Source organism: Lycium ferocissimum, chromosome 10 (assembly GCF_029784015.1).
Source record: "Lycium ferocissimum isolate CSIRO_LF1 chromosome 10, AGI_CSIRO_Lferr_CH_V1, whole genome shotgun sequence".
NCBI classification, from domain to species: domain Eukaryota; kingdom Viridiplantae; phylum Streptophyta; class Magnoliopsida; order Solanales; family Solanaceae; genus Lycium; species Lycium ferocissimum.
Window position 1 is genome coordinate 31883971 of NC_081351.1, and position 15540 is coordinate 31899510.

Below are 15540 nucleotides of genomic sequence, written 5' to 3' on the forward strand. Positions count from 1 at the left end.
AGTATATGATTGTTAAATTCTTTTGATGTGGTTAAGCCATTTTTTTGTTGTGTAATCAGATTACACACAATCTATAAATTTGATATTTTACGGTTCAACGGTTTAACATATTGCATAATTTGATAATTTTGAAAATATACAACAATAGTGAAAATATTAGTACATTATTAATTATTGGTATTAAAAGTAAGGCAACAAACAAAAGAAGGAAAAAAGAAAATTGAAGAAAGAACATCATATGTAAATGGTTGCTGTCATAGTTGCTGTCCTTGCAGTTACACTACTAACACCCACAGTCCCACACCCACAGGCAGTGTCACATTCCCCATTCCCCCATCTTATGATATACTCCTCCATTGCCCCCTACCCCCCCCCCCCTGTATTCTCTATTCCCTCAACTACCCTTTTCTTCATTCTCTCTCTCTCTCTCTATACATTGTGTGTCTGTGTGAATAATTAGCTTTCTTTCATTTCTCTCTGTCTTCTATCTATCTTCTTCTTTATTATCACCGACTCTTGTAGATTCTGCTGCTGCATCACTTTCTTGTCCCTTAAAAACTTCCTTTCCAATTCCCTGCTAAAAAAATAATCTTGAACTAACTGTTTTTCCTAACCACAACCCCTGTGTTTTTCTTGTTCTAGTGTTGAGGATTTTGGTATGGAAAGTGCTAATGGGGAGGATTGTTGTGTGAAAGTGGCAGTTCATATAAGGCCACTCATTGGAGATGAGAAACTTCAGGGTTGTAAAGATTGTGTATCTGTGGTCTCTGGAAAACCTCAGGTACTACCTTGTTGTAATGTGAATTCTGGGATTCAGCATTTTTGGACAAGCTTATTCTTTTAGCTTTTTTCTGTTTGAATTGGCGATTTTCAGAGATCTGGATCTTATGTGTGATACTGAAGATTGGCTTATGCATGTTTCAGTCTAAGCCTAGTGTTGGTGTGAATTGTGATCGGAGTTTTTCACTTTGTTTTATTGATAGCTTAGTGCTACACTCCAATAGTTTGTACCAAAAAAAAATGGCGAAGTATCTAACTGTTTATCAGCCTGATTGCTGAATGCTAATCCAATTTCCTTCAATTACTCATCTTTCTATTTATTTTGGGTGGGTGAGAGCATTGAGACACCATTTAGGTGACTAGTTCTTTCTAGTGTGGCTTTAAATTTGGGACAAAGAATTCTTATTTGAGAATTAAAATTGGGGAAAAATAGTTTCTTTTGGGGTTCATACATGGACTAGAATCTTAGTTTGCTTTCCTTGAAATTTTGTGTTTCATTTAGATCTAAGATTGACCTTTTCTTCATGATTTTGTAGTTTTCCATTGTATAATTCACCCGGGCAAAGATTAAGGTTTCCAAAATGAATCATGCATGTTAACTAATTCCCTTATGGAAATAACTTTCTTAATATAAAAAGCTTATTTATTTATTTAGTCATAGCTAAATACAGATTCCACTTTCTCCAAATCCTTCCCTTTTTTAAGTCTGGGAAGTCATCTATTGTAAATTTAAGTTCTGAAGACTGACTAAGCGAATTCTCGTTCCACTTTTACCCACATTATTTTAATGTGGTGCTGTTTTCTATTGACTTCAAGACTGATAATTGGTGGTCTTGCAGGTGGCAATTGGTACACATTCGTTTACTTTTGATCATGTTTATGGGAGTACAGCTTCTCCCTCAACTGCCATGTATCAAGAGTGTGTGTCTCCTCTTGTTGATGGTCTGTTCCAAGGTTATAATGCCACCGTTCTTGCTTATGGACAGGTACATCATTTTGGTATACTAGAAGTTGTGGGTCTGTAATAAAGGCTACAGTTAAGTTTTCCATTTGTTTCCATATTCTTTCGATTTACATTTCAATAAAAATGCAGACAGGTTCAGGAAAAACGTACACCATGGGAACTGGTTTCAAAGATGGTTTCCAAACTGGACTAATTCCCCAAGTTATGAATTCTTTGTTCAACAAGGTCGAGACCTTGAAGCATCAGGCAGAATTCCAGTTGCATGTGTCTTTCATTGAGGTTTACTTACTCATTTCTTTCCTCTGTTCTATTTAAGTTTACTGAAATCTTAACCTACGCATGCCCTTAAAAGTCTCAGTTTTCTTCACTATGAACCTATAGACTGATCAAACATTGTGTCACACGTTGATCGAACTGTTTTTAGATGTTAACGTTTTCCCCTATTGTGATGTTCTTTGTATAAACTATAAACCTCCTCTGGACACGCTTTTCAGTTGAGTACCATTATGCTATACTTTGTGACAGTAGTTATGTAGCATTTTTACTAAGATAATTCCTTTTCCAGATACACAAAGAAGAAGTACGAGATTTGCTGGATTCTCTTTCTGTTAACAAATCAGAGACAGCAAATGGACACAATGGAAAAGTATCTATTCCAGGGAAACCCCCAATACAAATTCGTGAATCTTCAAATGGTGTTATTACATTGGCAGGATCCACCGAACGCAGTGTAAGAACACTCAAAGAAATGGCCGACTGTCTGGAGCAAGGATCACTTAGCAGGGCAACAGGCAGCACAAACATGAATAACCAATCAAGGTTGGTACATAGTTAATTGTATTGTGTGTGCTGTTTTCGTCTTTGCTTATTTTGGTCTGAAATATGATACTCTCACGTTAAACTCCAAAATTTAGAAGGAAAAAAAAAAAAAAAGCTGACATTAATTTTTTCTTTTTATAGTTGTATTTCTCTTTTTAAATGTGTTAATTCATAGAATATTAGGCAGAAAATTAACTTAAGAGTAGTAAAATTCATTGAATCGTACATGGTGGTTGCATGTCAATAAAGTTATTCGACTGAAGAAACCTTACAGAAAAACACGTCTTTTAGCTTCTTTAGGTACGTGTTTCCTTGACCTTTAACTAAAACCTCTGTTGTATATCACATGATTTGATTCAAATTTCTAATGTTCCAATAACTAACTAATGAACTTTCTCCTTTGTTAAGGAAGAAGTTATTTCAACGAGTAATACTTTGAAAAATGAATTTGTAAAACCGAATGTAAGTGTACATGCAAACTAATAGCAAGAGCTATTAAATCCAGTTTTTGCTGCTTGTATCCTGAAAGGATTGAGTATTGACTCATGAAGATGCATTCTTTCTGCTGAATAATTTGTAAATATTTACACTACACGATAAGCTAATTTATATCCTTTTTGCGTTCACTTTTTCAGTCGCTCTCATGCCATATTCACCATTACAGTGGAGCAGATGCGCAAGACCGGTTCTAGTGATGGCAATAGCAATGAATGCATGACTGAAGAATATCTTTGTGCCAAGCTGCATTTGGTAGATCTTGCTGGTTCAGAGCGAGCAAAACGAACGGGATCAGATGGTCTCCGTTTTAAAGAAGGTTCTTGTTTTGGCATTCTTGCTGTTTTTGAAAGTGTCTCTTGCATGAGATGGTTGTTGACCTACTTTTCATTGCAGGAGTTCACATTAATAGAGGCCTTCTTGCACTTGGAAATGTTATTAGTGCACTTGGAGATGAGAAAAAGAGGAAAGAAGGTGTCCATGTTCCATATCGAGACAGTAAACTCACTCGGCTATTGCAGGTTGGTTTCATGTTTTAGGTTATTCCAAAATTTCATTATGTCATTAAAATACTGAACACAAGATTCTAAGAAATGGGAAAAACATGTCATATTTGATATTTCTGTCTGAGCATCTCCTCATTTGTGTACTGTATGCTGCTGCTGTGAACAAACCGGTGTGATGACAACTCATTTGATCAAAATAATCCCAAACCACCACTTAGTTCATTTGATCAAATGAGTTCTCCTTACACCTCTTTGTTCTTAAAATGGTCATTGACATTAGGGGCACCTCTTGCTTCTCAATTTGTCAATAGTTATGATGCGATCTTGACACTAAATGGTTTCTTCAAAGTCTTTCCGACGTCCAATCTGAATAAGTCCAACCATTTTCCAGTGTTATAATCTGACTTCTAATATTGAAAGGTTCTCCTGAAATCCTTGATACTCTTTATTGTGTAACAGTAAAACGTCAGCGGACCTTAGTTACAAATTTTCTCACTGGAGAGGAACTAAATTGGAAAATGAGCAAAAAATTGTGGACTGAGTTTGGCAATAATACAATAATAGGGCGCTTGATATTTTAGGATTTGGTAGTATTTTCATTTTTTGAAATTGCTTCATTTCTGTTTCTCCCTTGTTGATCTATTTATAGTCTGTTAATTGAGTTATTTGTTGATTCTTTTAATTAACAGTTTTGGAAAATATGACAGGATTCACTTGGTGGTAACAGTCGGACAGTCATGATAGGTAATTCCAGTTTCACACCTTATTCATTATATTTTGAATCGATTGACTATCACAGTGAAAGAACCTTTTTATGTGTCTCATTTTTACTGAAATTTTCTCACACTTGGGTCTTGCCTAAGAAAGCATTGGGAGTCTGGGACCATGACATAGTGATACTGACTATATTCTTTCTTCTGGACCTAGAATAAACCATGCTAAACAGCCAAATGCACAAGTGCAAAGATTTTCTTGTAATTAGTTTGTCACTCTTGAGGTAATGTTATATAATGAACTTATAGCTCCCATTGCTTTTGAGCCTGTTAGGCTGTGGGTGGGTGGTGGATGGTTACAGCAAGGAAGTCAAAGTACTGTTGTTTTGGGACACCTCATGAGGTTTATCTATCTGGCACATGATGACACAATTTTTATTCAATAAATCTTCCATTCTCAGTTAAAAGGAGAAAAACCAAGGAAATAAAAGTGGTCTGTGGAAGAATGAACTAAAGTTTATCTAAGCTAAAAATATGTAGTTGTATCTTTGAGTTTAATTAGAATTGTTATCCTTCTTCTTGACGGCCCTTGAGATGTTGCCATGTCTTAGTTCTGGCGACGAGCAGATTCTTTCTACATTCTTGCTTATGTTCTGGTTTATTTGTTTTCCAGCATGCATTAGTCCTGCTGATATAAATGCTGAAGAAACTCTGAACACTCTTAAATATGCAAATCGGGCTCGCAATATTCAGAACAAGCCAGTTGTAAGTCCAATGACAAACCTTATTTCATTATATTCTTGTCATTTCTGGATCAAGAATCCTTAAGTAGTTTTCCTTAAATGATGTCCAGATCAATCGAGATCCTGTATCTAGTGAGATGCTGAAGATGCGGCAACAACTAGAGTGTTTGCAGGCAGAACTCTGTGCGCGTGGGGGAGGTGCTTCCTCTAATGAAATTCAGGTGACCTTTTGTTGTGCTCCGGGTGTAGATGTCAGCAGACAATCTTTTTAAATACTAAATGAAGATGTAGATAGTCTTCACTAATTTGAATTTTCATGTCTAGGTACTCAAGGATAGGATTTCATGGCTTGAAGCTAGTAATGAGGAGCTAAGTAGAGAATTGCACGAGTACCGCAGAAGAGGCTCTGGCACTGAGCAATGTGGATCAGAAGTGAAGGTATATATTGAGCTCTTCATATTCATAGAAGCCATTTTAAGAAAGAGGAGTTATCATGACTCCAGGGCTATGGTCTAGTGGTAAGAGTTCAGCTTGTGATGTGTGGGTAGGTGCACATCACAGTTCGAACCCTGTTGCAGATAAAAGCCTAGTAATTAATTTGAGAAGCGTTTTGGGGGGGGGGGGGGGGGGTTGGGTGGGCATTATCCACCGTGTTTGGAACCGTATGCCATTGGTCATCGGAGATTTCTTGGTTATAAAAAAAAAAATAGGAGGACTTTTGTTCCAACATAGTTGCATAACAGAATCTTCATCTTGATTTCAGGTTAATGGTGTCTTTTCAGTAAAAAGCGAAGGGCTCAAAAGGGGCTTGCAAAGTATAGAGTCATCTGACTATCCAATGAGTGAAAATGGTATGCCATTTCAACTTTTTGTACTTGGCAATGAGGTTGATATTCTAATTCCTATGTTTGGAACTGGGATGTTTTCAGGATAAGAAAGCCATTTTCGTTGTCTTAAAAATTTAAAACTTAAATGTAAACGTCTTAATTTAAAACTTAAATGGTTCAGTATTCTGATTTGGAGCCAGTCTCTATACTGCCAGGTGATTCAGGAGATATGGATGACGAAGCAGCAAAAGAGTGGGAACATACCCTCCTGCAAGACTCAATGGACAAAGAGTTGAACGAGCTAAATCGGCGCTTAGAGCAGAAGGAGGTAAGGCAGATTCTTGTGCTTAATGGTTTTGTCTTTTCTGTAGTAAACTCATAGTTAGATGTTTGTTCTTTGGTATACTTGCAGTTAATTCTGAATATAGTTACTCATCAAAAATACTAATAGTGAATATGGAATTTAAACATGAGATAGCACTCTTGGTTGTGCAATTCTGTTAGATGGTAACATTTTATGGTTGTTCGTTTTCCTGTCCTTAATGCATGTGGTGATTTGATGTATATATTTGTGTATCAATTATTCAGTCTGAAATGAAACTTTATGGAGGCTTAGACACCATGGCCCTGAAGCAACATTTCGGGAAAAAACTTTTGGAACTTGAAGAGGAGAAAAGAGCGGTGCAGGTAATAATAAGCAATGAAAATAGTATCGCACATTGTCATCTGAGCTTCTCAAACTGATGTTCCCTTTTTTGAACTGACCTTAATGCAGCAAGAGAGAGATAGATTATTAGCTGAGGTTGAAAACCTTGCAGCCAATAATGATGGACAAGCAATGAAATTGCAGGACACACACTCCCAGAAACTAAAGTCCCTTGAAGCTCAGGTCTGCCCAACTGTACCATGTTCATTGTATAGACATGAGTGTCATGATTAACTCTAATATCTAAAACATGTATGCTGGGCAGATACAAGATCTTAAGAAAAAACAAGAGAGCCAGGTTCAGCTTTTGAAGCAAAAACAAAAGAGTGATGATGCAGCAAAGCGCTTGCAAGATGAAATACAATCAATCAAGGCACAAAAGGTTGGTTTACTTTTCTGCTTTGATTAGCACCATCTGTACCACTTATATGCAACTTATATTCTTTCCTTTTATAGGTGCAATTGCAGCATAAAATTAAACAAGAAGCTGAACAATTTCGTCAGTGGAAGGCATCTCGAGAGAAAGAGTTAATGCAGGTAATTTGCTGCTATTACTTTTTTCACAGACCGATCTTCATCTTGTAATGTGGTGGATAACCATTTTTTGAAAGGGATGTCGCCCCTGCTATTTCAGTACTATAAATGTTTTCATAACAGGCTTCTGTTCGTGCACATTACTGATGAGGCAAATGCAATTCATTCTGATGGAGATTCTACTTTGTGTTGTTAACCAACAATAATTTCTCTGAAATGCAGTTAAGGAAGGAAGGGAGAAGGAATGAGTATGAGAGACATAAATTGCAAGCTTTAAATCAGCGACAAAAGATGGTGAGCATCTTACTTTCCTCTTTGTCTTTGCATTGTCTGTCATTCTTCTACAGCTGTTTTAATGAAGAGAACATGATACCTATCCTAGTTGTGACAACCAAATATTCGAGCTGTCTAAAACCTAACTTAAACGCTACAATTTTACCTTCGACAGCTTTTGTTAAGTGGGTAACATAAGTTGATGGCTTACTAGAATAACATGGCCGAGAGTCAAGCTCGTGTAAGGAGATGATCACAGTTAATGTCTGAATGTTATATGTCATCATGGATGTATTTCAGGTTCTTCAAAGAAAGACAGAGGAGGCTGCAATGGCAACCAAGAGACTAAAAGAATTGCTAGAAGCACGTAAATCTTCAGGTCGCGAAAACTCAGGTTTGAACTGTGTTTAGCTTTTATCTGATGCCTTTGTTGTGGATTATTGGTGCAATTCTGTTTGTATTAAATATATATGGTATAAGGATTTTTTTTCTCAGACGGTTCCACAAAAATTTATGCTAATTTTTTAATATTTTTACTTGTTCAACTTACTAATGTTCTGTTTAACATGCAGTTACAAGCAATGGCCATGTAGTAAATGGACAGGTACTAATCTTGTTCTATTTTGGACTCTAATAGAGTTTGTTTCTGTACCTATTTGATCAAAGAATTTATTCAAGTATCTTTTGCATTCAGAGCAATGAGAAATCGTTGCAACGTTGGCTTGATCATGAGCTTGAAGTGATGGTGAATGTTCATGAAGTTCGTCATGAGTATGAGAAGCAAAGTCAAGTGTACGTAACAAACTTTATTTTACCTAAACTAATCCTCTCTTAATGTGCACAGACTCAACATGTTCTTGTTCTTTGCATCATTAAAATGGTCCGTTTTCATGTCAGACGAGCTGCTCTGGGTGAAGAGCTGGCAGTTTTGAGACAAGTTGATGAATTTGCTTCAAAGGGAATGAGTCCTCCAAGGGGTAAAAATGGTTTCTCTAGGTACATATACTAAATCCATCTATCTTTCAGTAATGGACTCAGTAATTCTCCAAAAATGCAGCTGAACTAGTACTAAAAAAATACTTTATATGACTAAAGAAAGTTCGGTGTAATGTGATTTTCTGTTCAGGGCATCTTCAATGTCACCAAATGCTAGAATGGCTCGAATTGCTTCTCTTGAGAATATGTTAGGCATTTCATCCAATTCTCTAGTTGCCATGGCTTCACAGCTTTCAGAAGCAGAAGAAAGAGAGCGTGCCTTCAGCAATCGTGGACGTTGGAACCAGCTACGCTCAATGGGGGACGCAAAAAGTTTAATGCAATATATGTTCAATTCTCTAGCAGATGCAAGGTATTCTACTGATGTGTTTTGTATCTTGTAGTATGAATTGTTATGCCCTGAAGCTTTATAAGTAGAGATAGCTAGAACTTTGAAGCTCAGGATTCAAGGAATGGGGAATGAGAAGAGAGAAATGAAGGTCTAGTGCAACTAAAACTATCTTAAACACTACCTAGAGAGAGAGATCTTTTGAGCTTAGCAGTGCATTAGGAGCGTACTGCTTGGGTCCAATAATGAGAGTTTTCAGCCCAAAAAGATTTTGGATCTCGGTAAGCTAGGAACGTCTAATAGTTATAAACGTGGGTTCTGAAAAGGTCAACAGTCTTGTCTTTACCTTCGAAAGTACATCTGGTCCCCATATGTTTACACGGGTATAAAATTCCACATCATTCCAGTCAATGTTCCACAAACGAGAAAAAGATAAAACAAAAATAAGGAAGGCAGAAGATTAACTTGAAAGATTTCCTTAGGAATGAGTGTGCAATACTCCAGCTGACGACAACCTCATAAGCCACTTGCGACAACTGTCTCCACCTCACAGTTCATAAGAATGATAGAAGATTTTTGACATAATGTCTAGCTATTAACTAAGAAGAAAATTTGTAGAAGCAAAATCTCATTTTCGTTCTATTTTTGCGGCAGCCTGCGGGATTTTCTTTGCCTTAACTCTAATTATGTCATCCAGATGCCAACTTTGGGAGAAGGAGATTGAGACCAAGGAAATGAAAGAGCAGATGAAAGAACTCATTGGTCTATTGCGACAGAGCGAAATTAGGAGAAAGGAAGTTGAAAAGGAGTTGAAGCAAGCTGTTTCAGTTGCATTGGCTTCGCCAGCTTCGGTAAGATTTTACTTGCTTGTATTTTCTTTAGTTCCCAATCACGAATCTGAATATTTTAGATCTTATTTAAGGGAAACATGCACAGCTTTTAAATAATGTATTGTGAGTTTGAAAGACACAGCTGATTGAGACTTTCTGTATGCTATCTGGTTATTGACTTTCCTACTTTAAGTGCATCATGTTTATGCATACTGTTGAACTATCACTTGAGTTGATACATCTGTTGACAAGATCAAATGGATTTATTCTGATCTTCGTTTTCTTCTTAGTGCTCTTACTTTTTGGTGGTGCCTTATACTGATGATGTTGCAATGAGAAACAGGCTAACACCAAGCACTTTGCTGACGAAATAAGTGGTCCGCCGTCTCCAATCCCTGTACCAGCACAAAAACAGCTCAAATATTCAGCTGGCATTGCTAATGCATCAGTCAGAGAGGCAGCAGCTTTTGTAGATCAAACACACAAGGTTGTTTTAATATTTTTCTTTTTCTTCTTTGACTGTTTGACATTTGCCTAACTCTAAGTTAGCATTATTAACAAAAATTGCTGCTAATAAGCTCTGATGGTGCAGATGGTGCCACTAGGCCAATTGTCGATGAAGAAATTAACAGTAGCAGGACAAGGTGGGAAGCTGTGGAGGTGGAAAAGAAGTCATCATCAGTGGCTATTACAGTTCAAATGGAAGTGGCAAAAACCTTGGAAACTCTCTGAGTTGATTAGACACAGTGATGAAACAATTATGAGGTCACGACCTCGTACCCAGGCTCTGCCAGATATTATGTGCAGAAATGGTCGCTAGCTTATTGTTGCCCAACTGTATATTCTATTCTGATCTCTTTCGAGCCCTTACACATGGTACAGGAAGAAACTGGAAATAAGTACTGGTAAGTTCTATTTTCTTAACTGTACAGTAATTTTTTCACTTCTTCTGTAGGATTTCAACTAGCTTTGCTTCCACGAAATTGATAATGAAACTTATTTTGACTGGTTTAACATAATTGATAATGTGATAATGAAATCATGTCGTCCTCGTTTTGGACAAAAGCAGTTTATCAAGGAATATTTTACAGTAGGAGTGTCTGTCGCTTGGCAACACTTCTGCACTAATGCTATTTATTTATTTCAAGGGTCTTCCTGTTTAATTAATTTATTTATTTCAAGGGTTAATGCTATTTGCAATACAGGTATTATATGTGCAAGATGCAGTTCAAGTGGTGTAGCCGTGGAGGGGATTTTGGTTTTAGGTGTTCTTAAAGGAGTGGATTTTAGTTGGGAGTTGTTAGATCTTTGAATTTTATAACTGTGGTTATTCTTCAGCAGCATCTTGTGAATATGTTGAAGCTACATAGGATTGCCTGAGTAATTGCAGAACAATACTTAGAAGATGGACGATGAAGACACAAGTAGATTGATTATAGGACAAGGTCGAGATTTGTGTATACATTTGGCAAATAACATTCAACTTGAAGGAATTCTTCCGTCTGGTCACAGAAGCATGTCAAAAGATCCTTTTGTTTGATTTTTTTTGTGCCATTCTTGATAAATTTGTGTTATGTACATTGAGTGTAAGCACAACATTGATTTTGTTTAAAGTAATGAAAGATGCAGCATTTTCTACTATCTCTTTGATCCTTGTTCTTTTCGTTATCTTCGTTGTGTGGGGTAATAATGTTTACATTATGTACGACTTGTCAAGAACACTCTATAGGGAGACAAAATTTCAGTCCGCCTATATAGATTTCACTTCCTTTCAAAGAATTAGAGAGTAATTATTAACAATCAAAATCATACTTTGGAGTACATATGCTTTCGGTTGGACAGGAATGAGAACCAGCCAAATCTGTTGGTTTTGGCATGCACGAGAGAAGTTCTACAGGTTTGTATGCACGCGTGAGAGTTTTGATTTTGCTTCTCTTTTCGCAATATGTTTTGGGAGTCAGTCGTCATGCTACTGGAACCGTTTATAGCCAACTTCATAAGCGATTGGTAGAAGTAGTATTTATGATGCTAATTCTCAGAGGCAAACCATAATTTACAAAGCTCGCTATAGGGACATGCTTCAATTATTTGATAACATCTTAAACAGCACAAAGTGCACAACACACTCATAGAACCAAATACATTTTCTATTGTCAATATCTATAACCACATAGCTTTTGGTGCGACCTGAGGCACTCATTACTTCAGCCACCAAATCAGCCATGTGATGCTTATAGTAACATGCCTAGTAAGAAAGTAGGTCTCGAGCCAAGAGCAAGTGCTATGTATACAAGAACAAGAAACCATCAGCTATGATGCATTTCATGATGAGTAGTGACATTAAAAATGCAGCACTATGTCCAATAACTTGGCCAGGAAATATTCCATTCAAGTCGCAAGCTAAGTCAGTTTTTGCAACACCAGAATGAGTAGTGCTCATCTTTGCGATGGGAGCTAACCAGACCCCCACATTGTAAGCAGACAAAGCTGCTTCCATCAGAGAATGCATCAAGCATTATCTGTTTCCTGCCAGTTTCAGATAGTATTGAAGTACCATGCTCATCTACTTCAATTGGTTTATCCACCGTATTATGTTCAGAAGGTTGAGATATGGTAGGGATGGCCTCAGCAATGGCACACTCAGCGAACAAAGAAGCCAGCTCATCTGCAGCCACACTTGCCTGTACTTTGTTTCTGTACAGCTCCTGGGCACGATTAAGGGCTTGAAATACAGCATGCTCACCGCCTTTGGTTCTCATGGCCATCACCACCTGTTGCCTTATTTGATTAGTATAGTACAAGATAAACATGAACAGGCAGAAAAGGCAAAGTTTTCAAGATACTGCTATGTCACTCAAATACGAGAACAGATGCTACTTGAAGTAATCACAATAATTGCATGTATGCTCCTCTAAAATTTACAACCCAGTCAAGAGGTCAATATAACTGCGACAGGCACCATTAGATGAGATTAAGCTAACAGATAAAAGATTACAAGCCTACGCCTTCATTCACCCTCCCCTAAAAATAGTCCCCCAAAAGGAAAAAAAGAGGACACATTAAAGGAAAAAGATAACAACTGCACCAACCCATCCCTATTCCATACAGCTCATTTTCCTGGAAAGTGAGTCACCCATAATTATCCGCTTCTACTGTTCCACCAGAACACCAAGTTTTTGGAAATTTTCTGAGAAAATGGAACTTTAAAGGTCTGTTTGGTTTTGTTTATTTAGCTGTTTTATCCAGAATTTATCGTTCTTCTTAGCCTGACCAGTGCTTAGTCGCTTAAATCCATAGTAGTTATAAGAAAATGCTGAAATGTTCAAAGGACTGCTAAAGACTAATCAGATTCCTGATGGCCATAGGTGTAATCAGCTAAAACTGATATGAGATGATCGCTTTTACATATCTGACCGGATTTTCCATAAGTAACTACTCCCTTCCTCCCAATTCATGTAGCATACTTTCCTTTTTAGTCTGTCACAAAAAGGAAGGATGTCATACTTCCTTTTTTCCCTTTTGAGAAAGAACATCATACTTCCTTATTTAGAAAAAAATTAACTTAAACTTACTCACTTTACCCTTAATGAAATTGATTCATTGACACACAAATATCTATAACTTGTTTTAGACCACAAGTTTCAAAAGTCTTTCTTTTTTTCTTAAACTTGGCGCCCAGTCAAACACCACCACATTTATTGGGATGGAGCGAGTAATAATTTTTAGAAAGAAAAAGATTCATTTCTACATGCTGCTTAACTAATAGTTAGAAATGTAATTACATGATACATGCTGCTTAACTAATCCCAAAAGAAAGGACAATACACGCCTCTAATCAGACAAAACCCAGTAAAATGTAGATAAACCATACCGCCTATCAGAGATTTTAGATTTTATACATACCAAGTAGGCCTCAAACATTAGGAGGTTTATGAGACAACTATAACATCACTACAGAATCTTTTTTTTTTTTTTTTTTTTTTTTTTTACAGTAACGCCACTACGAAACCTTTTGATTTCTTAAATCTTAAGACAGTAAACAGATAGTCTAATAAACATTCTTATATTGCCCAGAAAACAGTATGGAAAGGCAGATATGGTACTTCAGTTATATTTGTTTGAAACATCCCAATGACAAACTTATACCGCCAGTAAGCAATGGAATTGATAGGCAATGAGAATTCGCCAATGGCATGGTGACTTAATAGAACTACCTGTATTGGTATATGTTTATCACATTCACCATTGTGCCAATTCAATCAGCTAAACTCAGATAAACTTATCCATCAAGTGTCTAACACATCTAACGATCTATAGATACTCTTAGTGAGTCTTCACTGACAATAATTACAGGATAGCGTATCTTACATTTCATGACAGGTAGGTATAAATCTCTTTCTGACATACTTCAAAATACTCTTGCAACACAACCTTAGTGAGTCTTCACTGACAATAATCACAGGGTAGCGTATCTTACATTTCATGACAGGTAGGTATAAATCTGTTTCTGACATACTTCAATATACTCTAGCAATCACAACTTTATTATGCCATTGCCAATGAGATATAAAAATGTTAGAATGTGTAGTCTAGAATTAGAATGTAACCAACATACACGCAAACTTAAAGCCATGCAATTACGCACGCAAGACATCTATAAAACACAAGGATAAGAATTGTTTGATATTGTCCTATGCATACACTAGCATCAACACAGCGCAAAGTGTTATATATATTAAGTACATAAAACATATAGAATGGTAAAGCAAGTTACAATAATGAAAGAAGTGCACTCTTCCCAAGACAATTCATATAACCCCTATTCCAAACCCTTGATAAGAGAGTGATCAACTTGATCAGGGATGACTTTTCAAATAGTACCTTGAAAATGAATTTCTAGTTAAATCCAAGTAAATAGCGAACTTATCGTCAGTCTGCTTGAAATTAAACAAGTGTCTGAGAATATTTGGATTGGTGAGTGAGTATTAAAGGACTGATCAGAACTAACTCAGCTTCATTATAAAGGTTTTTTTTTTTTTTTTCATAAGGCAAGATTTATCAGCTACATTATAATGTTAGTTGGTTAAGTATTTTTTTTTTATGTCAAAATAACCCAATAGTGATTATGATCATGAAAATTAGCATAAAAAGTGAAACTAAAACTGCTGAAAATCGAAACGAAGCAGGCGATTTTGATCCTAGTGTTATTCACATATTTCTTCACTTCCTTGGTGAAATGAAAGCACAAAAGAAAAGATGTTGAGAAAAAAGAAGCTTATATGCATCGATTTAAGCCCAAAAAAGGCTAACATTTACATAAAAGGTCACAGCTCAGTTAATAGGTAAACTAGTAAGATATAGCATTGATGTTCGTTCAGTTAAACGAAAAACTGAAAATAAAAAAGAAATTAGAAATGAGATAATTACCGCTTGAAGAGCTTGAGAAGGTTGTCCTTGATGGATAAGCTGACGTGCCATGGTAAGCATCCCTCTAACGACGCCGTCCTGGTCTGTAGTTGAATGCATTAATGACGGCGGCGGCGGCGGTTGCGGTGGAGCCGCCGTGGACTCCGCCTCCATCATGTCAGCATCTGTACTGTCCATTGCATTTCAGTCGCACTTGCGACGATCTCTAGATTAGCTATTTATGACTGAAGGGTTAAGAGTATTTGATTTGGAGGTGTTATGAAGATAAGAGAAATGGCGAAGAGACAATTGGAGGGGTTTCTAGCGATTTCTGGAATATTATTTGATTGCCCCTTCCCACCCCTCAGACATTCATCTTTCCTCTTCGGCTCTTTCTTTCATCGTCCCCTTGAGCTTGATTCTTGTCTTATTGGGCCTTTAATCAATGGGCTCTTAATACATTGGCCCACTGTCCAATGACCCACTAATCTATTTGTGTGGGCTGATTTACGCGAATTCCCTTTTTTTTAAAGGCAAACTTACAAGAATGACTATAGGTTCTTACCATTAGTAACTACCATTTTTGTTATTACATTTCATAGCTACCTTTTTAGTTAATT

At 36.8% G+C, this 15540-nt stretch overlaps 2 protein-coding genes across 3 annotated transcripts; one reads left to right on the forward strand and one right to left on the reverse strand.

Moving 5' to 3' along the window:
- The first annotated feature begins 364 nt into the window (after nt 1-364).
- On the forward strand, nt 365-11155 carry LOC132033397 (kinesin-like protein KIN-4A). 2 transcript variants are annotated; one of them, XM_059423364.1, is made up of 26 exons: nt 365-781; nt 1620-1766; nt 1874-2023; nt 2310-2563; nt 3199-3377; nt 3455-3579; nt 4272-4308; nt 4951-5042; nt 5131-5241; nt 5345-5458; nt 5784-5871; nt 6048-6175; nt 6436-6534; nt 6623-6736; nt 6819-6935; nt 7010-7090; nt 7310-7381; nt 7661-7754; nt 7933-7964; nt 8055-8152; nt 8258-8356; nt 8487-8708; nt 9382-9535; nt 9858-10001; nt 10107-10419; nt 10720-11155. In XM_059423364.1, exons 1-25 carry the CDS (start codon nt 659-661, stop codon nt 10332-10334), a joined length of 3102 nt encoding a protein of 1033 aa, XP_059279347.1. In that variant the 5' UTR covers nt 365-658; the 3' UTR covers nt 10335-10419; nt 10720-11155. The 2 variants fall into 2 exon arrangements, with proteins under 2 accessions (XP_059279347.1, XP_059279348.1); XM_059423365.1 differs by having other exon boundaries at nt 366-781; nt 6063-6175.
- Nucleotides 11156-11566: 411 nt separating this feature from the next.
- LOC132033407 (uncharacterized) lies at nt 11567-15202 on the reverse strand. The gene is made up of 2 exons (XM_059423378.1): nt 14942-15202; nt 11567-12285 (listed from the first exon to the last, which is right to left on the reverse strand). The coding sequence occupies exons 1-2, from the start codon at nt 15116-15118 to the stop codon at nt 11920-11922; spliced, it is 543 nt and encodes a 180-aa protein (XP_059279361.1). The 5' UTR covers nt 15119-15202; the 3' UTR covers nt 11567-11919.
- Between the last annotated feature and the right edge of the window lie 338 nt (nt 15203-15540).

What these genes read in the sequence shown, in the direction of transcription:
- LOC132033397 (XM_059423364.1), top strand. Translation starts at nt 659, where the DNA reads ATGGAAAGTGCTAATGGGGAGGATTGTTGTGTGAAAGTGGCAGTTCAT. An exon ending in CTATCCAATGAGTGAAAATG is followed by an intron (nt 5,872 to 6,047) that starts GTATGCCATTTC and finishes ATTTGGAGCCAG; the next exon opens with TCTCTATACTGCCAGGTGAT. An exon ending in GAGAGAAAGAGTTAATGCAG is followed by an intron (nt 7,091 to 7,309) that starts GTAATTTGCTGC and finishes TCTGAAATGCAG; the next exon opens with TTAAGGAAGGAAGGGAGAAG.
- LOC132033407 (XM_059423378.1), bottom strand. Translation starts at nt 15,118, where the DNA reads ATGGACAGTACAGATGCTGACATGATGGAGGCGGAGTCCACGGCGGCT. An exon ending in CTTCTCAAGCTCTTCAAGCG is followed by an intron (nt 12,286 to 14,941) that starts GTAATTATCTCA and finishes ATAAGGCAACAG; the next exon opens with GTGGTGATGGCCATGAGAAC.